Source organism: Convolutriloba macropyga, chromosome 6 (genome assembly GCF_964194025.1).
Source record: "Convolutriloba macropyga chromosome 6, txConMacr16.3, whole genome shotgun sequence".
Taxonomy (NCBI): Eukaryota; Metazoa; Xenacoelomorpha; order Acoela; family Convolutidae; genus Convolutriloba; species Convolutriloba macropyga.
Window position 1 is genome coordinate 48,002,933 of NC_134473.1, and position 25,934 is coordinate 48,028,866.

Here is a 25,934-nt window from a genome sequence, read left to right on the forward strand (position 1 = left end):
TTGTGTTTTTAGAACTTTATTAACTTTAAACAGTTCTCTATTCCAATTAGAAGTGTAACCTTTAGAGAAGATATTACGTTTATCTGCGTTTCTAACATAATCACCAACTTTAAATTTTGGCTTAGTATTCTTAAAATTAAAAGTGTATTTAACCTTATCAGGATTATTAGAAGCATCAACTGGTGTCATATTAATTGTTGAATGAATGTTATTGTTATATGTTAAGACTGCATCATTTAATATATTTACCCAATTACCATCACCATTGATGAACATAGGTTTATTTATTATGTGTAATAATGTTCTATTGAATCTCTCTATAAACACAGCTTTTAAATCACTATAAGTAGAATATAGTTCTATCCCTGAAGCGGCTTTGCCGGTTCCATATTCTTTAAGTAAAGATTTAAATGTTTTATTGTAAAACTCACTACCTCTATCTACCCATAACTTTTCTGGTTTTCTAGGTTGAGAGCCTCCTTGTGGATTTTCGCCTAATACTAATTTAAAGCCATTAGTTATAGATAAACCAGATTTATTCTTTAATGGAATAGCCCATGCATATTTTGTGAATATATCTATAACTGTTAATATAAACTTATAATTATTATTGTATTTACTTAAAGATGACTTATCAATTAAATCAGCTGACCATGTTTCATCTTTATATAATGGTATTATTCTTTCTCTTCTAAACTTTGTTATTTGAGGACTAAATACTTCTTTAGCTAGGAGTTGTTGTTGTTCCATCATTATTCATTTACCATAGTTAAAAACAAAATTATCTAGTTGTTCTTGATTAATAATATTCATAGATAATATTCGCTTAGATATATCTAGCATTTCGTCATATAATCCATCATGACAAGCTTTTGTTTCTAGTATTAATAATTCTAGTCTTTCTATTAAATTATTTGGGTTGCTATTTAGTCCCCTACCATATACATCATCTTTTGCCCCCATTATACGTTTTATTGTTCTATATCTAGCACTTTTCTTATCCCCTTTTCCTAAATCATATCTAATATCCTTTAAAAACCTTTTTATTTTTTTTCATCTTCCTCGATTTCACCATGTTTTATATTAGGGTTAGTAAGAAAGTTTATAAATTCATCTGACAACTCATATATATTATCCTTAACTATAAATGAATTTTCTTGGTAAATTAGTTTAACACCATTCATTTCAAATTCACCAATATCTAAATTTCCGAACTTTAAATTTAATTGGGGATTAGATTGAACTGACATCAAATTAATAATTTGAGCCGTGTCTTTATCTACTAACATTCCTGGTTTATCTCGAGCTTCCTCTACAGCTTTGCCATTGGACTTCATTAAAGCTTCATTAAACTGGTAACCAGCTTGCTCGATCTGCGAAGCAGTTTCACTGATCTGTGAAGCTGTTTCACTGATCATCTTAGTTTGTTTATTTAACTCTTGATTTTGCCAATCTATTGCTCTTAATGTTTGTTCACTTAATGCTAGATTCTGTTCATTGTTTGCATTTAGTGTTTTAGTTAAAGGATCAAATAACGCTTCTATTTCACCATAATACTCTTGTTGTTTTAATTTATCGTCTAATCTATTTCTTCTGTTTTGTTTTTCTAGATTGTTTAATTCTATAAGTTTATCTAATTAAGTCATTTTTTATAATTATAATAAATCATTATATAGTGTAATTGCAGCAAGGATTAACTTTCTATCATCATTAATGGTTAGCTCTTTAATATTATTTATCAGCGAAGCTGTTTCACAGATAAGTAGGTCTTTGTTTAAATTTAAATCTGCTGCCCAGATTTTATTTACTAGATCTCTTTTGAATAGATATAGATTCTCATCGTGAGGATAGCTTTTAATGTTATTTACATAAAACCTTTTATCATCAAATATATTTAAACTAATCTTAGTTGTTTTTGTTGTTGTCATGTTATTACCAACTTTTTGTATTCTACATTCATCTACTGTTCTCTGTATATTATTCATTAATGCATCATAATACTCTTCATGTTTAGCATTATTATGCTTCTTTATTCCTTTTTCTTTAGTATTCTTTGGGCTATCTTTAAACGGGCTCTGCCCGTGGGTAACCAAACTATAAGTCTTAGGTGTTAAGACTATAAATTCCTCAATAATCCTACTCCCAAGCTCGTGCTTAAACTTGCTGGGGACTTTATTATTTGTCTTGATTGGTTTTTCGAGATTGGATAGATCCATATGCTCATCACTAACTTTACCTTCACTATAACTTAATACAAAACTGTCTGTATCCATATAGTGAAGTGTTAGATCTTTGAGGGATGGTTGTAGAATATTATAGAATACATCATACATGTGTAATTTGCTTAGTTCGAGTATTGTTACTCCCACATATACAGGTGAGCTATATTCCATTTTTTTCTTTATGTATTCTATTTGGCTATAATCTCTATATCTAGTTATATTCTCAAATGTTGGTTTACTTAGACTTTTCATTATTTTTTCTTCATCATGCAAGAACTTGCTTTGAAAGAAATGCAGAGGATTCATACCCATTCTTCCATATAGTGAGTTATTCATTAATTTCCTTACATCCTTTTCTGCTTCAGTTTTAGCTGTTGCTCTTTTGTTAGTATTGTTTTGCATATAATCTCTACATATGTAGTCTTGTTTAAATTTAATTACTCTATGTATTTTTGTTACTTTTACTCCCATCTTAACATAGAACTTTAACATCCTATAATGAACCATATATTCTGTTTTGTTGTTTTGATCTAAGATTAATTTCTCTGATCGGTGAAGCAGTTTCCCTGATCGGTGTAACCGCTTCGCGGATCTTGCTTCGCTCCCATCTTTTTCCTTGTAACCTAATTCATTATCATTTATCTTTCTCTTATTAGGCATTAGTGCTAGTTGCTCTGTTCTCTCTTTACATTCATTAGTATAATCAATATCACAAACTATATAATAACCATGATTACTATCATCTGGAGTATTTAGTATAGTGTCTAGAGTAGTAGTAGTAAACTGGAAGTCCTTATAAGGTAGCTTTTGCATCATTGCATAACCATATAGGTTGTTTGCGTCTATGTACCATATGGACCTTCGCCGATTATTAATATATCTATCACCCATTATTCCACATATACCACCTCTCTTTGCTCCAACAAAATCATCTAACATTTGTTTTTCTTGCAATGTATCTAGTGTAACACCACTTGACATTAACCAACAATCAAAACTATAACCTGGGAGACTAACGTAATGTAGTGGATTGAGCTTGAATTCTTTCATGCTTAATTTAACATATTCATTCATGCAATAGTCTAATATTTCAACATCATTCTGTAAATACTCTATAGTTAGATCTTTACCAGTTTTATGACTGTTTTCATTATTAAAATTATCTACCTCTTCTTGTGTTGGTAATTTATTATGTAGTGAGGATTTGAAGTCTTCTATTTTCAAATTACCTATAACTTCTTGGTAGGTAGCTTTGCTACCATTGGCAGCTTCGCTGTCATACGACTTTGTCGTGGTTCCCCAATCATCTAAACCAAAGTATTCATATGGATATAATGTTTTAGTTTTACATCCGTATATCTTTGCCATTTGATCTAGAGGCATAGCTAAGAAGTTATAACTATCTAAGAATTTGAGACAACCAATGCTAGACATCTTAGACTTACCAGCAGCTAGTGGTATGTTATCTACTTCTCTTTTATCATTATTCTGTTTGAAGAGTTCACTGTATAGTAAGTTGAAGTCATAGCCAGAGCCATTATGGAATATTACAGGAATGAAATTTTGTTGTTTATACCTCAGATTACATATCTTACATGCTGGTCCTCTATATTTACCAGTTTCATGACAATGATCTCTTACTTTATCGGTGTAACCGCTTCGCGGATTAATACATGTTTTGCTGCAGATATGACAAGTGTTATTAGTTTCATGGTATATTTTATCTTCTTCTGTGAATATCATCTTTTCATTATGTTTGAAATTGTTTTCTGTTTCTATCTCTAATAGATCTCTAGCAAATCTTTTGATACAATCAAGACCGAAGTAGTGCTTGAAGTTACTTTGCCAGGTGTAACCCACAGCTATTGGAATATGTTCAGCTATTACATATTTACAATCATTAGTTGAGACTTCAACAATGCAACATTCTATATCGGCAGTTATAGTATTTTTTATATTCTGACGTTTGTGTTCATTTATAAAAGTAATATGTTTTTTCTTAGGACAAACAATCTCTGGTTTGAATGAGTTGTTGCATTCATGTTTGTCATATTTAATTTTTGAATCAAACCAATATGTACATCTATCACAGTAATAGAATTTGTGATTCATTCTATTTGGTCGATCTAACAAGGTTTCTATGTTTTTAATTAGAGCACAGTGTTCTATTTGTCCATTACTCCAAACTAGTATTCTTACATCTTTTCTATCTTTATTAAAGTCATCCACTGGTTTAAACATTTCTACTTTACCCCCACCACAAGGTGTGTATAACCAAATATTAATAATATATAATTTCTGTATTCTTAATATATATCCGAAGTCACCTTCATGTTTTTGTCTTGGCTCAATAAGTTTATCTACATATTTACTTTCTCGAGTTGTATGGTGCGTGGCAGGATATAGCCAAGCAGTAATAGTTAGTTGCAAGCAATTGTATTTATAACTTCGTATATTCAATATCGATTTAGAGTTTTTGAGATCAGCTGGTAAATCTATATGGGTACCAATAGATGCTTTAGTTGGTTCAATGTTCAACTGAATACTTCTTATTCCAAGAAACTCGAAATCATAACCATAGCCTTCATATATTTCCTTTTCGAATTTTAGCCATTGAGTGAAGTCTCCATTTTCATAAATTGCGTTATTATTAATATAGTCAGTAATGAAAAATATTTTAGTGGTTTTAATTTCTTCTTTGGTTCTCTTCTTATAATCACATTCAGCCGTGATCTTTTATTTAAAACTCTTAACTTTTCTTTACTGGTAACAGTTTTTAATTCCTTCTAATGAGTTATTAATGGCTTCATCTATATCTTCAATGTAATTTCCAGCTTTATCAGTAATATAAAATTCTTTCATGTTCTGGCTAGAATTTATATCAAAGTATTCAGTGTTTTCTAAATACTTGCGATTATGACTATATGAATGAGTAGTTAGAGCTATTTTATTCCTAAATTCTTCATGACATTCTTTACATTCATACTTAATTCTGGTGTAGATGTTGTCTACGGTTTTAGGTTTAGTTTTAGTTTTAGCTTCAGTTCTAATAATATCCTTAGTATTATCTTTGGGTTTGAAAACATAGTCATCTTCATCCGGATTATAAACCCTCTCCAAGATTTCATCGGAGAAGCCGCTTTGCGGATCTTCCACTTCATCCTCATACTCTTTTCTTGCCATATTTAAGTGTTCATCACTTAAATTATGTTTGGCAAATTGTTTCCTTGTTTCAAAGGCCAAATCCCAAATATAACAAAAGTTTACGTTTTCTACTTTAGACATCTTTATTTTTATAGACAAAAATTTCATTTTTGAAAACATACAAATTGAAAATGTCTACATCAGTAAAATGTAGTGATTGTAAAGATAAATCATGGAGAAAATGTTGTGATAAATGTTTAGATAGTTTATTTGGATGTTATATCTGTAAAGGTTACTTTAAGAATAGAGATTATATTAATCATATGAATATACATTATAATGATCCTGGTCTATATATAACTTGTATTATGTGTAAAGAAAATCAACACATCAGTGGATTTAGATTTAAAAATTTTAAGTGATTATGTATTTATTTACATAGATATAGATATACACTCACCAAAGATAGATTCAAGGAATATGCTGAAAGATTTAACATAAAAGTTTATAGTTACGCCGGTTTTGTGTACAAGTTATCCGTGAAGCGGTTGGGGGACCAAGATTGAAGGTCCTTACACCGATCCCCGCAGAGGCGTCACCAATTTTCGCAAGTTACATTGAAAAAAAAAACACTTATCACTGTGTTTCCACCGATCTCAGTTTTTTTGACTGTATACCCATCATAGTGTGTCCATATACAGTCTCACAGCAGGGATCTGCGAAGCAGTTTCACTGATCATCCTTTTTAAGAACTGTGAATTTGGTTTTTTTTTGTTTTTTTTTTATCTCACTTAGTTTCATAGTTTTTTTTTTCATCAGAATCCTGAAAGGCGGCATCGCCTATCGGGGGACGTTCACTGGAGTCAGTGAGGAAGGAACCCCAAACCTTCCGTTTGCTAAAGCAACTTAACTAGACTCGATGATTTAACCACTACGCCAAGTGAGACAGGAAGTTTTAGTTTTAGATTGGTTAAATATTGATTAGGGGAATATAAGAAAATTTTAATTATTTCAATATTTTCATTTTTTTGTTCAAGTTTTCTTTTTTATTCAAGTTCATTTTCGCAAGTTGGTTTTACGTGCTTGTTAGTTTTATACTAGTACTGGGATACGTCCACCGGAGTCGGTGGGGATGGTGAAGCATGACCGAAGGTCTATAGAACCCGAACTATCCGTCTGATAATGGTTAATTACCAGCTTAACTCTGTACTAGTGGTTTGCACTAAGTGAGACAAGAAAGGATAGTTTTCAATTGTATAAGAAGTGAATATAGAGTGAATATACAGTAGTAGATAAAACAGGGAAACCAGCAAGCAGTAAAATTTGTTCCATTCGACGTGCGCGAATAGCGTTAGGAGAAAAGGAACAAATTTTGCTGGTGGCTGGTTTCCCTGTTTTATCTACTACTAAATGAATCCTTGTTTACCAAAGTGATCTGATCGATCTGAGGTTTTTTGCTAAATGTTAAGCAGAAAACTGAGATATTAAAAAGTAATTTTTACTGCGTTTCTTCATAACTTAATTAAAGAACTTTTAATAAAAAGAAAAAAATAAAGCTAAAACGAGTTTCAAAAAACTTTAAAACTGGAAAACTGTTTGCAGATTGTATAGAAAACGCCTTTTAAGTTTATCGTTTATTTCGTTAATTTACTCTACCGATTGTTCACTTTTGGTGTTTTGATCAATTACTGCAAGCTATTTACTATTAGGGTTTGTTCAATATAGAGCATTTAAGAGATTCACTAGCAAGTTATGAAGCCTTCTGATAGAGAAAGCAAGAGATTGTTTTGTAACAAAAAATGAAAAACCTTTTAATCCGGTAATTTCAGTGGATAGATATCAAAAACACGGAGCGCAATAGTTGCACTAACCTTGAGAGTTAATATAACACATTTTTAATTCTGATATTATTCCGCACAGCTGCCAATTTTCAAAACCCATTTTTTTTGGTCAGATTAGTTCACAACACTAAGAAACTATTGAAGCATTTCATTGCTTTTTGACATTTCCGCAAAATTTGTAAACATTAGCGACAATGCGAATATCACCCACCAATATATCGTTCCTTCGTTGCTAATTTCGACACGTACCTTTATGTACACTCTAATTACAATAGCAATGCAAAAATTTTCGACAGTTTCCCCAAAACCGCGTCCCTGTGTCTCGCAGGGATTTGCACCGCTTCTTTGCGTTACGTGCTCATTTAAAAGAGATTTAGTATTTAACCTGAACTCATTCAATCCAGTTTGAGACATCCTGGCTAGATTAAGCGTTTTAAACAACATAAGTTAATGTAACTTTGAAGTAAAAATAACTATTAATGTATTAAAGTTTTAACGATAAGTATTAAATTGAACTATATAGATTAGTAATTTTTTGCTTGATTCTTACTTCAATTTTTTTTAGAGGTTGTCTGTTTTGATAGAGCAAAAAATCAATTATCACCATTCCAAAAACGTTTGCTTATCATGTTACTAAAAAGACAATCCATTCAAACTAGAACAACTAACGATGACAGTGTTATAACGGAAGGATAATCAAACTAAGGTATGAACGGTTATGAAGGTTATAATGATAAAATTAATGGACTGATAATAGTGAGTTGAGAAGGCGAGGGACGAAGAGGAGAGGAATAAATATACCGTAATTAAAGCAACAGATGTCGTGCAACAATCAAGTCAGAAGTGAAACTTGAAAAAACATTGACTTTTGTCTTTATCGCAACCAAAACGAGTTAGTTGTTCCCGCAACTTAAAACTGATATAAAAAAAACTTAACAAACTGTCTAGAACAATGTAATTGAATCTTTATCTACATTCTCTTACATTTTATCATTACTCCTCGTTCAAAGAACAAAACCTTCTTTCCCCAAAACAATTTTGAGGACAAAAGTCTCCCCTGTTACCGGCAAATAGTTTCTTTGTTCCACAATTTGTGCGACGCACTGAAGAAAGCATCAGCGGTCAGTGCAACCATCAAGCGCCGAGCACAGTAAACGGAATCCAAAAGCTGTCAGCCGGTCAAGACAAAGAAGAGGACACAGAAGAGACACAGAAAAGACACAGAAAAGACACAGAAAAGACACAGAAAAGACACAGAAAAGACACAAAAAAAGAAAAGACAAGCAATTTTTTCAGCGACGAAGCCAAGTTTGGGTTACAAACGTCACCCCGACGAGAGGATCTAGTTTTTTTACTGGTTTCATACGTCACCAGCAGAAGTCCGCCCGAGGTCTCAGACGTTACCTCTGATGTCCTGTTCCCCGGTTAGAGCCGTCCAAAATCTCTACTTCTTTTTCGACAAAAAGCCTCCAAAAAACTGATATTTGTCCCCCAAAAACCTTTTTGTTACTATAACACCTCGATTCATAAACCTTGACTAGTTTAATTATTTTCAAAGCGAGTGAAGGCAATTTTCTCATTTTTAAAGAAAAGTCTGCGAAAAAAAACACAAAAATCAGAGAAATGTTCCTTAAATCAGAAAATTCAAAAAACACAATTTAGTTTTCTGACTACATATCCGTTTCAATTGCGGAAAAAACTATTAAACCACTCTTTTGAATTGGTTTGTAATCAAACAGAAAGCTATTTGCATCGATATATCAATCAGTATCATATAAATGAGAAATGTCGGTGAAAATTTTTTGAATTCAGAATAATCATAAAACACAATTTAGTTTTCTGACTAGATATTCGTTTGAATTGAGCAAAAACCTATAAAACCACTCTTTTGAATTTGTTTGTAATCTAACAGAAAGCTATTTGCATCGATATATCCAATCAGTATCATATAAATAAGAAATATGGGAGAAAAATTTTTGAATTCAGAAAATTCGAAAAAAAATTAGTTTTCAGACTACATATCCGTTTGAATTGCGGAAAAAACTATTAAACCACTCTTCTGAATTGGATTTCGATCAAACAAAAAGCCACTGTGATCGATATATCACATCGGTATCATATCAATAAGAAATGTCGGAAAAAATTTTTTGAATTCAGAAAATTCAAAAAACACATTTTAGTTTTCTGACTAGATAACAGTTTGAATTGCGGAAAAAACTATTAAAAAAATTTTCTGAATTGGTTTGCGATCAAACAAAAAGCCACTTTGATCGATATATCACATCGGTATCATATAAATAAGAAATGTCAGAAAAAATTTTTTGAATTCAGAAAATTCAAAAAACACAATTTAGTTTTCTGACTACATATCCGTTTGAATTGCGGACAAAAATAATAAAACAATCTTCTAAATTCGTTTGCAATCAAACAAAAGCCACTTTGAGCGATATATCTCATCGGTATCATATCAATAAGAAATGTCAGAAAAAATTTTTTGAATTCAGAACTTCAAAAAACACAAATTAGTTTTCTGACTACATATCCGTTTGAATTGCGGAAAAAACTATTAAACCACTCTTTTGAATTGGTTTTCAATTAAAAAAAAGTCACTTTGATCGATATATCACATCAGCATCATATCAATAAGAAATGTCAAAAAAAATTTTGAATTCAGAAAATTCAAAAAACACAATTTAGTTTTCTCAATCCGTATCCGTTTCAATTGCGGAATAAACCAGTAAAACACTGTTTTGAAATAGTTGGCAACCAAACAGAAAGCTATTTCCATAGATTTATCCAATCAGTATCATATAAATGAGAAATGTCAGAAAAAACTTTTTGAATTCAGAAAATTCAAAAACACAAGTTAGTTTTCTGACGATATATTCATTTGAATTGCCAAATAAACCACTAAACAAACCCCTAAGACAAACATTGTCAGTCATTTTGATAGTTTGACCTGTATAGGGAAGCAAATAGAAAGTCCTTAGGCGCCACACCAAATATCAAAACTTTCATTTGATGAAAATAAATTTCATTTTACTTTTTTTTGGAAAAAACTTCCAAACTTGACTTTTTGCAGAAGTCCTCGGTCTCAGACGTTGCCGTCTACGAAGTCCCTTTATCCCTAATGGTTTCAGACGTTACCATTAGCAGAAGTGGAGTCTTCGAAGAAAATTGGTTCCAGTAGTCACCAGAAAGTTTGATATTTTTTTTCCTACTCTCAGTTATTTTGAAAGGCAGATCACAGACGTTATCCGTCGGAGAGAGCATTGAAAATTTAGTACAGTCAATGAATATTAAAGACAATGAAGAAAGATTGAAAAACAACAGATAAAGTTAAACAGTTTTAAAGAAAACGAAAAAGATTTTGCAAAAACCGAAAAAAGACAATACACCAAAGAGTTCTAAAGATTTCCACAATATGACTCGTCTGTGCAATTTTCTAGCATTCATAGCCCCTGTTTAACTCTTGTTGCCTAAACAGTTCGCATTTTTACAAATTTTTTATCTCTAGCCGTCACAACAACAATAAACTCCTAGAAAAAGAACAGGTTTCAAAGTTACAATTTCGCAAAAAACTGTGAGAGGTATTTTTATTAATCATAGTGCTCGGTTAGGGTTAGGGAGCTAAGGAAAAGTTTCTTGGGTAGGTCTCTTGAGTTCTGGTCTAATATTGGTTCAACTGCATAATTGTAGCAAGGCAGAGTTTTCCTGTAAACCACAGTAGACACACACACACTATTTCAAACATTTAAAGCCATCTATTTAAGCGAAACTTGTGTTAATTCAACAAAAAAACAAGCAATTATTTAGGTCTGTTGGACGAAAAACATTTAAAACGCGCGAAAGTTCGGAAAAGCTTTTAGGTTTTTTTTACTGCAAAAAGCTACATTTAGCACACAAAACATATCCTTCATTTAGCACACAAAGCACATCATTTTTGAGAAAAGTTGCGTCGCTGGTATTTTGAACAAGACAAAACTAGGATCATTAGCATTCAAACCTTAGACAACCTATTTAAAATCAAAAACTTGCGTCGCTCCGGTTCTCAAAGCTGTTTTTCACCTTCAGTAACGAGCTTCTTCACCAACAGCATCAACAATCAGCTTCAACAAAGCAACAGCCACCAACGAAGCAGAGCAGCGCTGAATGTCAGTTTGTCATCAATATGTTCAAAGCGACAGAAATGTCAATGAAGAAACTGCTCGATCTCCTTGAGAAAACTGTGGAACAGAAAAGGAGTTTCCGATCATTGTTTTTGATGATCAACAAGATCAAAGGCCAGGAAGTGGAGCTCAAGAAACTCTCAGAGGAAGTGATGAGACAGCAGCCACATCAAAGCACTGCATCATCAATATTGAATAGGCAAACGACATTAATAACTCGATTCAATGAATTGGAACTGCAAGTCGATCTGTTGGACGATGATGGCCAGCTCAGTCAGTCTTTCAGCCGCATTAGAGATGATATCAGCATGATCTCCAGCAGAAGAAACGTGTCCCAGCTATCAACTCCTGCGCCCAGTGACAACAAGGAACGAATCCAGCATCAGCGCGATATAGAACAAAAGCAGACCAGCAGTAACATCATCAATCAGCCGCCCCCAATACCACCACGGCCAAGACAACCATCAAATTCAACATGTGCTTGAAGCCCACCAAAGAAATCCTAAAAAGGAAGTTCGTGAAATCGTCTTCTAAATTCGAAAAATAACCTTGAAAACCAAACAAATGCTCCCAATCCTTTTCCCTACTTTGATAAAGATACCAGCCAGGAATTCACACCTCCAAAAAAATTAGGGAAACTCGAATTTGCCTCCAACCTGGTAAATAGAGATGTCATCGAAACTGAAACTCGTCATCGAAAATCAACTTGAGTGACAACTTTAACACGTCGCAGAACCTTTTGCCTCCAACCCAAAATTTGAACCTTTCAAGTAATCACTCACTTTCTAACCCTTCAATTTGGCAGATCCAACTATTCAATTACATGCAGATGGTCTATTTGCCCAGAACTCGGCATTGGAGGAAACCTTTAATTTAAACTTGCCAAAGCAAAGAAACAATCAGGATTCAAGTCCCAACAGAAATCCTCAATGTCATAATTTTCCCAATCTGCAACAGAATTTTGGACCTTCTCGAGTTCAAATAAGAACAAATGGATAACTCGATAGTCAACTGTTGAATTGTGATCTGCAAAAACTCCCCTGCTTACCCACAGTGGCAAACAGAACCTCACATCTTCCAAGTAAAACTGATAAAATAGTCGCAGAAAACAATTGACTACAATCCAATCAATGTATTAATCTTATAACTGGGGTACACTACAAAACTGTCCCTCCCACTACCGTGCAACTCATGGAACAACCGCATCAAAATACCGTCTTAAATCCTGCAGCTCCTAATTTTCTGCCAAACCAGGTAGCTTCACAATCAAACGTAATTGCAGCTCCTCTGCAATTTCCACAACCTGTGAACAGTCAACACGGCCTCGTCAGCACAGGCCTCTCAGTTTATCAAAATATGGCACAACCCAGTCAGTTTTGTAACAACCAGTTTGTTCCTGGCTCTCAATTTCAATCAAACCTTCAAGCCCCAGTAACTTCCACGATCCATGGCCCAATGTGCATTAATCAACAGCTAAATCCTGTTGGACAAAATCAGTTAAGCCAGCCTTTCATCAACCAGAGTTTACTACCCACTGCCACTACCCACTGTTAACATATTAGCTCAGTGCACTCGAACAGTAATGTAACACAGGAAAGAGGAAATATAGATTTCAAACTTTCAATCAAATTGCCACCCCTGAAACTTCAGAATTTCAATGATAACCCTATCCACTTTCACGAGTGGTTCAATAATTTCAACACAATGATTCACAACAACAATTCCATTACTGAAACGCATCGTATAACCTATTTGCAAAATTCTGTAAGTGGGAAAGCAAAGGACTTCATTGTTTTCTCCTCATTTTTGATAAGAATTGTGCAAGCCTTCCAATACCTTGGCTTTACAGCAGACCTTCAGTCTACAACACTCATTAAGAAAGCCAAAGAGAAAACACAACATCATTTGGTTCTGAAATGGACTGAACATTGTCTTACCGAGCTCAGCTCAGACCCGACTCTTGTGGATTTTCAACAATGGTTAGAGCTCCAAGCTCAAATCTACGACAAAGTGAGTCGAGAAAGCAATCAAAGAACCATCAGTTCTCAAGACTCAAAATTTGTCAACTCGAACAACCTGCAAACCAAGCTATACAATAGCAACCTCCCAATGTCAGTCAACAGCGCATCAGCGGATAACAGTAGAAAACATTGGAACTTTGCGCCTCAGCAAAAACAACCGTCAACTTCACAAAACGTTCCGAAAAAAACTTTTAACACAAAACGATCTGTTGAGAAGTGCAAACAAGAACACAGCATTGCCACATGCCCTGAGTATCAGTTGGGCTCACCAGGTGATCGATACAACCTTGTCAGCCAAAACATTTTCTGTACAAACTGCTTGAGCGACAAACACCAAAAACAATCGTGCCCACCGCAAAAACGATGTCAGTTTTGCAGTGGATTCCACCACACAACTCTTCATGATCCTGCCAATCAAATCAAACGCCCTACAGCAGACTTTTCTACTAAAGTTGTTTCTGGTGGCAATCCAACAGCTTCGTCTAGTAGTAAAGATTCAAGTCAAAATCCAAATACATCTTCTCAACAGAAAAGTCAAACAAACAAAGCCCCCAACAGCCGTTATGGCCAAAATTTCCACAAAAAAGCCATCAAAACGTGCAGCGACGTAATTTAAACGGCAATGCAATTAATAAATCGTTCAGCATTAACCAACGCTCAGAAACACCGAAAAATTGGTATGAGCAATTGCAGCTTATTCCGGTTTTATTCCTCAAGGGGGATAAAGCATTCGATACCTACGCCCTCATAGATCCCGGCAGCCAATTCAGCTTTGTATTGGACGCCATAGCTGAATACCAATTTACCAGACTCATCTTCGGAGCAAACTGCTTGCCTTCGTGCGCAATATACGTTCTGAACCATTGTGCCAAAGAGAATATTCAACAATTCCCAGAGGCCCTCGAAGCCGTCAGAAAACACTTTTACATGGATGACTACATCCAATCACATGCAGCAGAAAAAGACGCTTGTAAGGCAGTTCTGGAAACAAAACATTGTCTAAAAACAGGTGGGTTTCGACTCACAAAATTTGTTTCAAACAGCTCTATAGTCCTAAACCAAATCCCTCTAGAAGACAAAGACAACCAGACAGATATTGTTCGAGTTCTTGGTGTTAAATGGGATTTTGAGAGATAAGATTCAAGTCAAAATCCGAATACATCTTCTCAACAGAAAAGTCAAACAAACAAAGCCCCCAACAGCCGTTATGGCCCAAATTTCCACAAAAAAGCCATCAAAACGTGCAGCGACGTATTTAAACGGCAATGCAAATAATCAATCGTTCAGCATTAACCAATGCTCAGAAACACCGAAAAATTGGTATGAGCAATTGCAGCTTATTCCGGTTTCATTCCTCAAGGGGGATAAAGCATTCGATACCTGCGCCCTCATAGATCCCGGCAGCCAATTCAGCTTTGTATTGGACGCCATAGCTGAATTTTTTGAGCTTCCCCGTGAAACTCAACAGTCAGTACCACTACAATTTCTCAATACAGAGAACAGCATGTCCCTCTCAAAAATTGTTGAGCCAGTCACAATAATTCCATATAAGTCATCTGAAATATCGTTTGAACTCTCTCGAACGTTCAGCAACCCGTCCCTGAACGTCGCAGCTGCAAAAATTTTTGAACTTAATCAAATTTGCGATGCTTTCAACAGCTTGCGCCACATACAATTCCCGAATATTGCCGATGCCAAAATCGGCGCCCTCCTCGGTGTTAATGCATTCGCATTCACTTACCCTACACACGTTATACCTGGCATTCAAAATCAACCATTTGGTATGAAAACTAAACTTGGTTGGACCCTCGTCGGTGAATATGTAAACCGTATCTCAGCCACAACTCAGCAGCCCGCAAATCAGCAGAAGAAGAAATTTATTTTCCAAGTGTCAAGAAACAGATCAGATGAACCCGGACTTGACGAACTTGTTCAACAGTTCTGGAGTATTGAAGCAGACGGCATTCAGAAGGAACGTGAACAAGTTTACACAAACAAGAATAACAGTTTCTTGATATTTTGAAGAACTCTATCAATCACAATGGTGAGAGATATGAAATCAAACTGCCCTGGAAATCAGAAATAAGGTTGGAAAACAACTTCTATTCTGCACTGAACTAAGTCAAAAACCTCAACACACGCCTTCAGCGTAAACCTTTGTTGCAAGAAAAATACAATAAGACTCTCTTGACAGACCTTGAGAAAAACTATGTCAAACCGGTGGAAATGCAAGATCCTCAACCAGACAGAATTTGGTACCTGCCACACCATCCTGTGGAAAATTTCAATAAGCCAGCAAAAATACGCCGAGTTGCAAATAACGCTTCAAATTTCCGCGGCCAATCGCTTAATTCAAACCTTCTTACAGGACCCCATCTCCTTAATAACCTTTTAGGTGTCCTGATGAGATTTCGAGAACATCCCGTTGCAGTCCTTGCGGACATCGAAGGCATGTTTATGCAAATTGCCATCCATCAAATTGATCAATCTGCTCTTCGATTTCTCTGGTTAGCAGACAATCAGATACAACTATACCAATTTACCAGACTCATCTTCGGAGCAAACTGCTTGCCTTCGTGCGCAATATACGTTCTGAACCATTGTGCCAAAGAGAATATTCAACATTTCCAAGAGGCCCTCAAATCCGTCAGAAAACACTTTTACATGGAAGACTACATCCAATCACATGCAGCAGAAAAAGACGCTTGTAAGGCAGTTCTTGAAACAAAACATTGTCTAAAAACAGGTGGGTTTCGACTCCCAAAATTTGTTTCAAACAGCTCAATAGTCCTAAACCAAATCCCTCTAGAAGACAAAGACAACCAGACAGATATTGTTCGAGTTCTTGGTGTTAAATGGGATTTTGAGAAAGACTGCTTTGTTATGAAACCCCTCACTGATTTCCCAAAAGATGCCTTAGCGTACACTCAACGTAAGATCTTTAGTCTTGTCTCTTCGATCTTCGACCCAATAGGGATAATGTCGCCATCAACGATCCGTTTCAAAATAGTTCTTCAAGAACTGTGGAAACTTGGGAAAAAATGGAATTAACAAATTGCCCCTCAAGTAGTTTAACCACTTCAAAAGATTTTGGACTTATACTTTTCTTCATCAGAAGTGACATTGAACAGAACTCTCAATAAGAGTTGCCATTCACCAGAAAGTGAAAATGAAATCCATGTATTTGTCGACGCCTTAGCTGCAGCAGTTGCAGCCGTTGAGGGCGAACCGTCTTTTAAAACAGTTCCTAACTTAGCCACTGATGTTGAAACTTGTTACTTAATAGGCAAATGCAAAGTTGCTCCAATTAAACAAATCAGCATGCCCAAATTAGAGTAGGAAGCCGCAGTCATTGGAGTGCGCATTCTTTCAACCATCATGAAAGAGTCATCGTTACGCATTACTCGGTCTACACTCTGGACAGATAGTCAAGTGGTACTTGACTGGTTATCCACAACCAAGAAGCAACTTGTTTTTGTTGCGAATCGGCTCAAAGAAATCCTGAAATGATGGGCTCAAAGAAATGATGCTTACCAATGGAAACGCGTTACCACCAAAGAAAATCCAGCTGACCACGGGACCCGTGGTCTCAACCCAGACGAAAAACCAGCCAAGTGGCTAACATCGCCAGCATTTATTTCCACAAGACAGCTCAGTGCTACTGAAAACTCTCCAAAGCATGTGTTAGCAACGCATGAAATTTCACGCAATTTGTCGGCGCAAATAATCGACCCGACACGGTTCTCAACTTGGAACAAGTTGCTTCTGACATTAGCAAGATACCACATCATTGGCCTCAGAAAAACACTTTTGAGTATAAAGTACCGATGTTTTCTCTGCAGACGATTTGCCGCTCAAAACATTCAACCTGCCATCGCTCCCCTTCCTGCCTGCCGCTTTCCGACAGACTCTACCCAGTATCCTTTCGTGAACAGCGCAGTCGATTTATTTGGACCCTTTTATATAAAAGTTGCCAAAGGACAGATTGAAAAACTTTACAGCCTCATCTTCACTTGACTGGATACTAGGTGTGTCGATCTAGAATCTTGTCCCGATCTCAACACTGACACTTTTTTAAACGCTTATCGACGTTTTGTAAGTCACAGATGTCAGCCAACAACAATGCTCAGTGACAATGGCAAGACATTTATTGGTTCATCTGAGGAACTAAAAAGATCTGTGAAACGTCTCGACAACGACAAAATCTACAAAGCAATGGCAGCAACGAACACAACCTGGATATTCAATCCTCCCTATGGACCTCATTTTGGCGGTTTTTGGGAGCGCTTGATCCAGACCGCGAAACGCACTCTATTGATCATTCTAGGCTCCAGAAGATTGTCGCTTGATGTGTTCAGGACAATTTTGGTCGAGACCGAAGCTAAATTGAACTCCAGGCAACTAACGATTGTCGCTGACCTTCCGGAAAATGAAATGCCTCTCACGCCAAACCATTTTCTGATCAACAGACCTTTCAATTCTCTCCCACCAGGAAAGTTCGACAGCCAAGAACCCGCTAGTTTCAAGTCTTGGAAGAATGTGCAGCAAATGGTCAACCATTTCTGGAAACGACTCGTCAAGGAGTATCTTCCGACACTGTTAAAGAGGCCCAAATGGAGCGATAGTGGTCAAACACCACTGAGAGTCAACGACATTGTTTGGATTCTGAAAGATTTGACTCCACGTCGAATTTGGCCCCTTGGACGTGTTCTCGAAGTCTACGCTGGACGAGATGGACAACACCGTGTGGTGAAGGTGAAAACGGCCTACGGCACGTACGTTCGCTCGGTGTCCGCGCTCGCACGCGTTTTGGCTGCTAGCCCATTTTTTTTTTGACCTTTTGCCGAAACGGTTCTCTAGGCAACTTGAGTTACACTCTCTTCGACGATCTGGTCAACCGTCTGTGATGATTTAGTTGGCCTCCTCTTTCCCCTGGAGCATGTCGTGCAACAACCAAGTCAGAAGTGAAACTTGAAAAAACATTGAATTTTGTCCTTATCGCAACCAAAACGAGTTGGTTAATCCCGCATCTTAAAACTGATATAAAAAAACTTAACAAACTGTCTAGAACAATGTAATTGAATCCTTATCTACATTCTCTTACAGCAGATTATATCTCTTTTTCAGTTAATCAGTTTCACTTTTTCTCAGGACTTTTTTGGGAGCCAAATTTTTTGTGCGCGTTTCGCCAGATTTGACAATCCTCACAAAGATTTCAATTTCCAATGTCCATAGTTTCCTGGCCCAAGCTTTGACCCTGTCAAAACCTTCAAAAGCAGCTTGATTGATCTCAGTGTCGCCACTTCTAGGGGAAAAGGTCATTGAAGCTTGAGCGCCCTCAATATCTTCGGGTAATATTTCGAGGACAGTTCATTCCATATTACTGTTTCAAGGTGATGTTGGCCAGCCAACTGAAAAAAAAAGAACCATGAACAACCATGACCAAAATTCCCTCACGTTATACTTATGGAAAATTCTACGATATTTTCCGTTCGTTCAGTTCAGCGTCAATCTAAAAGACCAATTTATTTTTTTATCTTTTCTCATGTCAACAATTTTGCAATTTTATCAAGTGTAAAATCAAAACCGTTTTTTTGAAAAATCCTTCACATCCATCACTTTCAATGAGAGAAGTCACAATCTTAAAGTTCATTGCAAAAAAATTTTCAGCCGTGATGATTATTAAGAAATTAACTTATTTGAATGTTTCACGTATACAAACGTGGTGCCTTATTGAACTAGCATTTCGGTCATTGGCCAATTAAAATGAAACACTTCTGAAAAAATTTCCATAAACAAAAAAATTTTTGACGAAAAAATTTTAAGAGCATCCCTCGGTTAAAAACTGAATAAGGTTAAGTCGATTATTAATTTCAATAAAATACTTCAATAGTCAGTTTTACAGTTTCATTAGAAGATCAAGCGCCATTAACATCTAATTTCATTTTAAAAAAAAGAGCATAAAAAGCTTTAATTGAAAAACTGTGTGCTTAATCTGAGAGTGGATTCTGCTGGGACTGGTCGGGGTGTGAGCTGAAACAAATTCCAAAAATATAAGTCATTTTACCTTTGATCCGCGAAATTTGAAAACAACGACAACAAAATAGCGAAAAAAGGTGACTTCAGAGCTGCGGAAAATATATACTGAACGAAAGTCGAAACGCCCGAAAATAAAGTGCAAAAACTGGTGACCATAAAAGCTGCGAGCCTGTTTTGTGAAAAAGTGGAGGCCGCCGACGTCAAACGTGCGGAAGAAAACGAGCAACGAGCTGAAAGCGCTAGATTCAAAAACAATGTAACTTGATTGCACACGCTAAAAAAATATACGGACGTTTATACCAAAATGCGAGCGTGTCGGACTTCTTCGCTCTCGCCTACTTTCCTTATCTTAATCTGTGCGGAAAACAGCAACATTGCTCAGCATATATATACTGTATATGTAATTGCTTTTTGTCATATAAAGTTAAAAATGGTGAAATTCTGGTTAAAGTTGCCAGTTAAAAATATATGTTCAAAAAACTCGTAGTGGATAAACATTGAAAAAATAACTCAATTAGTTGGTAGTCTTTACTTTGGGTTGTTACTGTGAGTAATTTTAGTAAAACAAATTTTCAACTTATTTCAGAAAGGTAGATGTCAAGGTGTCACTTGGTTAGAATCTTCCAAACAAAATTTTTTATCTTCTGTCCAATGTCAAATTCCCAATAATATTGTTCTTTCCATGTATGTTAAGATAGATATTCTCTCTGCAATCCCGGTGACGAATCCAACCAAAAGGTTTTTCCCAATTTGGTAGAAGAACTGACTTGTCATATCTTACTGAATGAAATTGCGACATTGTTAAATCAAATTATGCAAGAAATACTCTAATTGATCAAAATATTATGCTTCAAACTCCAATGTGTATATTCAAACTCTCCTCAAAACTAAAATTGTTCAAAAACAAACTCACTTAAAACGAAAGTATTAAAAATTGTTTCGAAAGAAAATTTCGTTTTGAAAAGTGTTTTGTAATACTTGTGAAGCCCGTTGAATAACCAATCGGGACATCGTAATTGGCAGAGACTTATACGGATTAAAAATTATTGGCAATACTGCCAAAAACAACTGTCGAAACCAGACGTTCTCTGGTGACTATTACTTTGTTTTTAAAACTTGATAATTGACAATCGCGAGAACGCAAAATTGTGTGTAGGCAAACATTTAAGCAGACAAACAATTTTCAAAGGAAGTGGAATCCGCAACAATTACTGATTTCCAAAGTGTTTATCAAAAAATTGAAAACTCATCGCAATAAAAGTTAATTCGATATTTTGGAGCTGAGCTTGCTAAATTAGCAAACTGAATCAATTGCATTTTAAGTAGTAATACAGCATAGCAAAACAAAAAAAAAATGAAGCTAGTTAGTAACCATAATTACAAATCGTTAGTAACTATTATTAGTACATGAATACCATACTTGAAGTGAAACTCAAACTCAAATTGAATTACTTTTCTGTCTCCAAATCATAATTTTCACGCATTCATAAATTACTGAATGATTCTTTAGTGCAAGAATCTATCCTAAAGGTATCCTGCGTACTGAAAAACTATTTCTAAAGTGGTATAATACATGTTAAAATGTCTTGTTTCTTTTAATCATATTATTGGTTGCAAAGTTTAAATTAACTTTGACTTGTTAAAAACGAGAAGAAATTTTGATGTTCTCAACTTTTCCTTGGCAAAAAGTTCCTATATAAGAAATGCCTTGTAAGAAGTAGATAGTCATTTTGACGTCCTAGTTTTTTACGTACAAAGCTCAGTTTAATTTCAAATTGGTTTCGTTGAAGCCAATCGGAGACTAGATTTGGGTTATGAAAGCGAATTAAGAAATGTTTTTTGAAGAATTTTTATGTAAGATCGCTCAATTTTTTTTTACTTAATTAAAAAGCATAATTATTGCTGCATTCGAGAGAGCAGCACGTGACTCATTTTTTTGTAATTTGAAATATTCTCAAAAACTCAAGCAGAGTTTAATCGTTTCAATTTTGGATTATTTGGCATTTCAAGCAAAATATATCCGCTATTCCTCGAAGCTGAATGAATAGTTTTTGGGACTAACTGAGTATCAATTAATGCAATGGCATATACAAATAGCAGACAAAACAGTTCATAAAAAAACTAATTGCAAAAAAGGAGTATGTGAACAGATTTGAAACCGCAGAAAGAAAAGGGAGGTTTTGAAGTTTTCTTTTTCACAGATAGAAGAGAAGCCGTCACAAAATAAGTTCGAAGATTGGTTTTCGGTAGTTTTTTAAGTTAAAAATTAAAAACGGTGCTATTAAAAATGGACGTTTTGAAAACCCTTCAAACTATCGACCAATTAGTCTATTGTCATCCCTAAGCAAAGTGTTTGAAAAAGTCTTGAATACAAGGATGGTTGAACTCCTCGAAAAACATCAACTTCTTTCAAACGAACAGTTCGGTTTCCGGCCAAAACGCTCATGCACACACGCTATCGCATCAGTTACAGAACTGATGCGAAATGTTATTGACTCACAAAAAATGGGTTTCGCTTGCTTCATTGACTTTCAAAAGGCATTTGACACAATTGATCAATCACTTCTGATAAAAAAAATTACAAAATCTAGGCTTTCGAGGAAAAATTAGTACACTCATTGCTTCATTCCTGCCAGATAGAAAACAATATGTAGTCCACGGATCAAAAGAGTCGAAAAATGGAAATTAATGTAGGTGTTCCACAAGGATCAATTTTGGGCCCGTTGCTGTTTCTTTTGTTTATCAATGATCTGCCTCAAATTGTTCAAGATAATTCAAAAATAGCACTTTTTGCAGACGACACAACAATTTTAACATCAGGCAATAATTTGGAAATTTAGGAAAAGCTCAATAATGACTTGAAAAAGATTGAAAATTGGTCCTCAAGAAACAAACTTGTCATTAACAGTAAGAAATGTAAAATTGTTGGTTTTGGCCGGAATGTACAAAAATCAAAAAATCTGCTATCAGGCGAAGTGCTCGAAGAAGTAAATTCATTCAAATGTCTAGGAGTGTTCATAGATAAGCATCTCAATTTTGATCTACACATTGAATATGTTGGCAAAAAATTAGCAAAATTCAACGGAATGCTGTTCCGAGCAAGATACTTTTTTACGAAAACTTTTCTATTACAAATGTATAATAGTTATGCCAAACCAATGATATCGTACGGCATTTTAGCTTACGGTTCCGCAAAAAAAAAACAAAATTCAGTTCGATTTTCTGTCTACAAAAACGCATTTTAAAGACTATCTTTTTCAAAAAGAGAGGAGACCATGTATGCTATCTTTTCAAGCGTTACAACGTGCTGTCAGTTTTTGACTTATATTTTGACGCTCTTGTAAAAGAGATCCTGGATCAGATTGCAAAAGTTTCTCCTTTGAATTTTCTTGATGTTGACAGTAACAGGCCGAACACGCGGGCATCCATTAAGTCACTCATCCCTTTACCAAAATTTAAAACACAGACTCAGAAGAAATCCTTGAGATTTTCAATAATAAAAATGTTCAACTACCTCGCTAAAGAAAGTCTATTACCCAAACAAGTATCTAAAGAACAGATTTTTTCGATTCGAACTAAACTTAGGGCATATTATTTGGATAATAAAGATGTTTTCGATTTGTTATTTTAGGTATTGCACGTTTTTTCTCTGGGCACCTCTTGTAGAGTCATTTGACTCGTATGGTGTCCAAGGTGGTAATTTGATTAAACTTAATATTCTGCATAAAATGCTCTGTATCATCTACCATCTGAATTTAAATCAATCAATCAATCAATCAATGTTTTTCGACAAAATGCTGAATTATTGTTTTCTTTTTCTGAGTTAAAAATAGAAATCATCGTCTGGTTAAAGAATTATTATAGAACCTTTTTAGTACTAAAGTGTCTGCCTATTACTTTTTCAAAATTTACTGTACATTTTTAGTTTCTGTGATTCAACTGCTGATAGGCCAACCTAACAATTAACTTAACCCTTTTCAGTGTAACATTTCGCAATCGTTTTAAAATTTCACTTTTACAAATAGAAAAATTAAAAATTGATTAAAAACGTTTGTTATTTTGCTTTATTTTCTGAAAAAATGGCTTTCGCCAAAAAGTTTCCATTTAATCGGAAAACAAATCGGAGTTTTATTGAGTGAATCTATTTTACGTAAATTTTTTTAAGCCTTTGGAATTTCGAGTGGTTTTAATATGTGGGTGCATTACTAGAAAACATTTCTGCTGTACAGCCTAACTTTTTTGATTCACCGTGCTAAATTTCCCATTTTAGTAGCATTCTGTTTAAATGTGCTACCAAACAGTTATGTGTGAACTTTGATTTAAATTGTTCTTTCTAGATCAAATTGAGAAGAACACCTGCTGTTATTTTGATTGCCAATTATTGTGCTTTGTATTTTACATGTCATCCATATCTAAAATTTTTAATTTAATATTTCCGTTTATTTAGATATGGAAACAAAGATGTACTCGAAAATATCCTGACCCTTTCAAAATCACCTCTTGATATAGAGATAAAAGATGGCGACTTCAAAACTCCACTTCATTTAGCTGTCATTCACGGCAAACAGGCTTGTGTCAGTGTCCTTATGAAACACGGTGCGGACCCCTCGGTTCCCGATAATGACCCTTCTGACCCTACTCAGGTTGGAACCACCGCGCTTGGCTACTCAAAAGGCGATATCAGAAAACTAATGAAACAATTGATCGCAAAACCCTCAAAAGGAGACACGAAACCTTCAAAAAGGCAACACTTTTTCAAGGAGCAGACAGACAGCTCGACTATTCAAAAAGTGAAAGAAGAATTGGACGAAAACATTGAAGACGACAACGAAGAAACCAACAATGCAAAAACTGACATGAAACAATTTGACTATTTTATATCTTACTGCCATGCAAACAAAATCCTAGTGGACAAAATTGAAAGCGAAATGAAAAAGAAAAACCCAAATTTGATAATATGGCGCGATATTTATCAAACCTCTGGTGGTCAGGCCTTAGGAGGTGAAATAGTCCAGGGTATCATCAACTCTAAAGTATTCCTTGCAATGTTTAGCACTGAATATTTGCAAAGCGGACCTTGTATGCGCGAAAACAGCTTAGCAGATGCGCACAAAAAGCGAATGGTTCCTGTAATGTTGGATCAGGAAACATGCGGGAATTGGATTGCGGATCTTCCGCCTGATTTGCAATATTTTTATTCTTCAAACTTGGTGAAGTATTTAGTTGCTGTAGATAAAGACGGAAAACTTATACCAAAAGTTGCCGATGAAATTCTATCAACAAAACTGTAGTCCAAATACAAAATAACAATTGTATAATTAATTGCTTTCATCGTCTGGAATAGATGTATACTCGCCGTCTAGTTGGGAATATGCAAAGGAAATTTAAAGATAAAAGAAGAGGTGACGTTTAAAATTTTATTATAAAAAAGAGATGAAGGATAGAATACAATTAAAAAAATCTCAATATGAGGGATATCATGAATGGTAGCAGATTGAAGAGAAGTAATGATGAGGGATATCAAGAATGGGTAGCAAATGGCAGATAAGTAATGAGAGTATAGTTTGTACTTTCATATTTTGAAGCACTGAAACGCCTCCTATTTATAGGCGCCAAAGTGGGTTATTATCTCCCCTTTTTAATAAAAGTGGGATAAAACATCTCATTTTGGGATGAAACCTCCCATTTTCCATTTTGGGATAAAACTTCACATTTTTATTTTGGGACAAAAGTTCCCATTTTTAGTATTCTTTTTCAATACGTCTCATCCGGCGGCTAAGATTATTTTTTTAAACTAGCTAGATAGAAAGTTGTCAAGTTGACAAACAGGTTAGATATTTTGTTTGCACGTTTTAACGTTTTATAAAAATCTTATATGTTATTATACTGCAAAAAATAGATATAATTAAACGACAATAAAATTTAAAGGGCAGAACAAAGCTTAGAAGTTTATAAGTTTATTAATTCTGTAATCATTCCAATTCATCTACCCTTTTTGCAAGAACTTGATTTTGCTCTGTAGATTAGCGTTCTTTCGTTTCTCACGTAAAAAACTGTGTTCTCCTTGTCTAGATTGCTTTACTGCTTGTTGCACTCGATTAGCATTAGCTACATTTGTGAAATCTTCTGGCCAACCTTTATCAAAAATGTGCTTGACTATTTAAAATTATTTTTATTAATTCACATTCTTGTGTAGAAGCATTTTCTACTGCAAATGTATGCTTAATTTATCACGACCTTAAATTTTATCAATAAAGTCATCTTTTAATCATTTAGGACTTTCGTTTTTTCGACAGAGTTAAGGGCTTTCTGATGCGGTATCGGTTAAAAGGGACCGAATGATGATCTCTGCCTAATTTCATAATTCTTTTTCTTATCAGCATCAGTAGGAACAACTCTTAACGACCATTTTACTTTCTGATCAACAGAAATCTAAAAGTCAAGAGCACTCTGACTTGGATTAGTACCTGAAAACATAGTTAAAGGTACATTACTCAC

The 25,934-nt window shown here is 35.0% G+C and overlaps 1 protein-coding gene across 1 annotated transcript in view; it reads left to right on the forward strand.

The window, feature by feature from the left end:
- The window catches only part of LOC142341720 (uncharacterized), a 41,076-nt gene extending 16,236 nt beyond the window's left edge, over positions 1–24,840 (forward strand). Inside the window, exon 6 of the mRNA XM_075392886.1 lies at positions 23,884–24,840. Coding sequence (XP_075249001.1) covers positions 23,884–24,727 — 844 coding nt within the window. The 3' untranslated portion in view covers positions 24,728–24,840. The remainder of the gene's footprint in view (positions 1–23,883) is intronic.
- Positions 24,841–25,934: the final 1,094 nt, after the last annotated feature.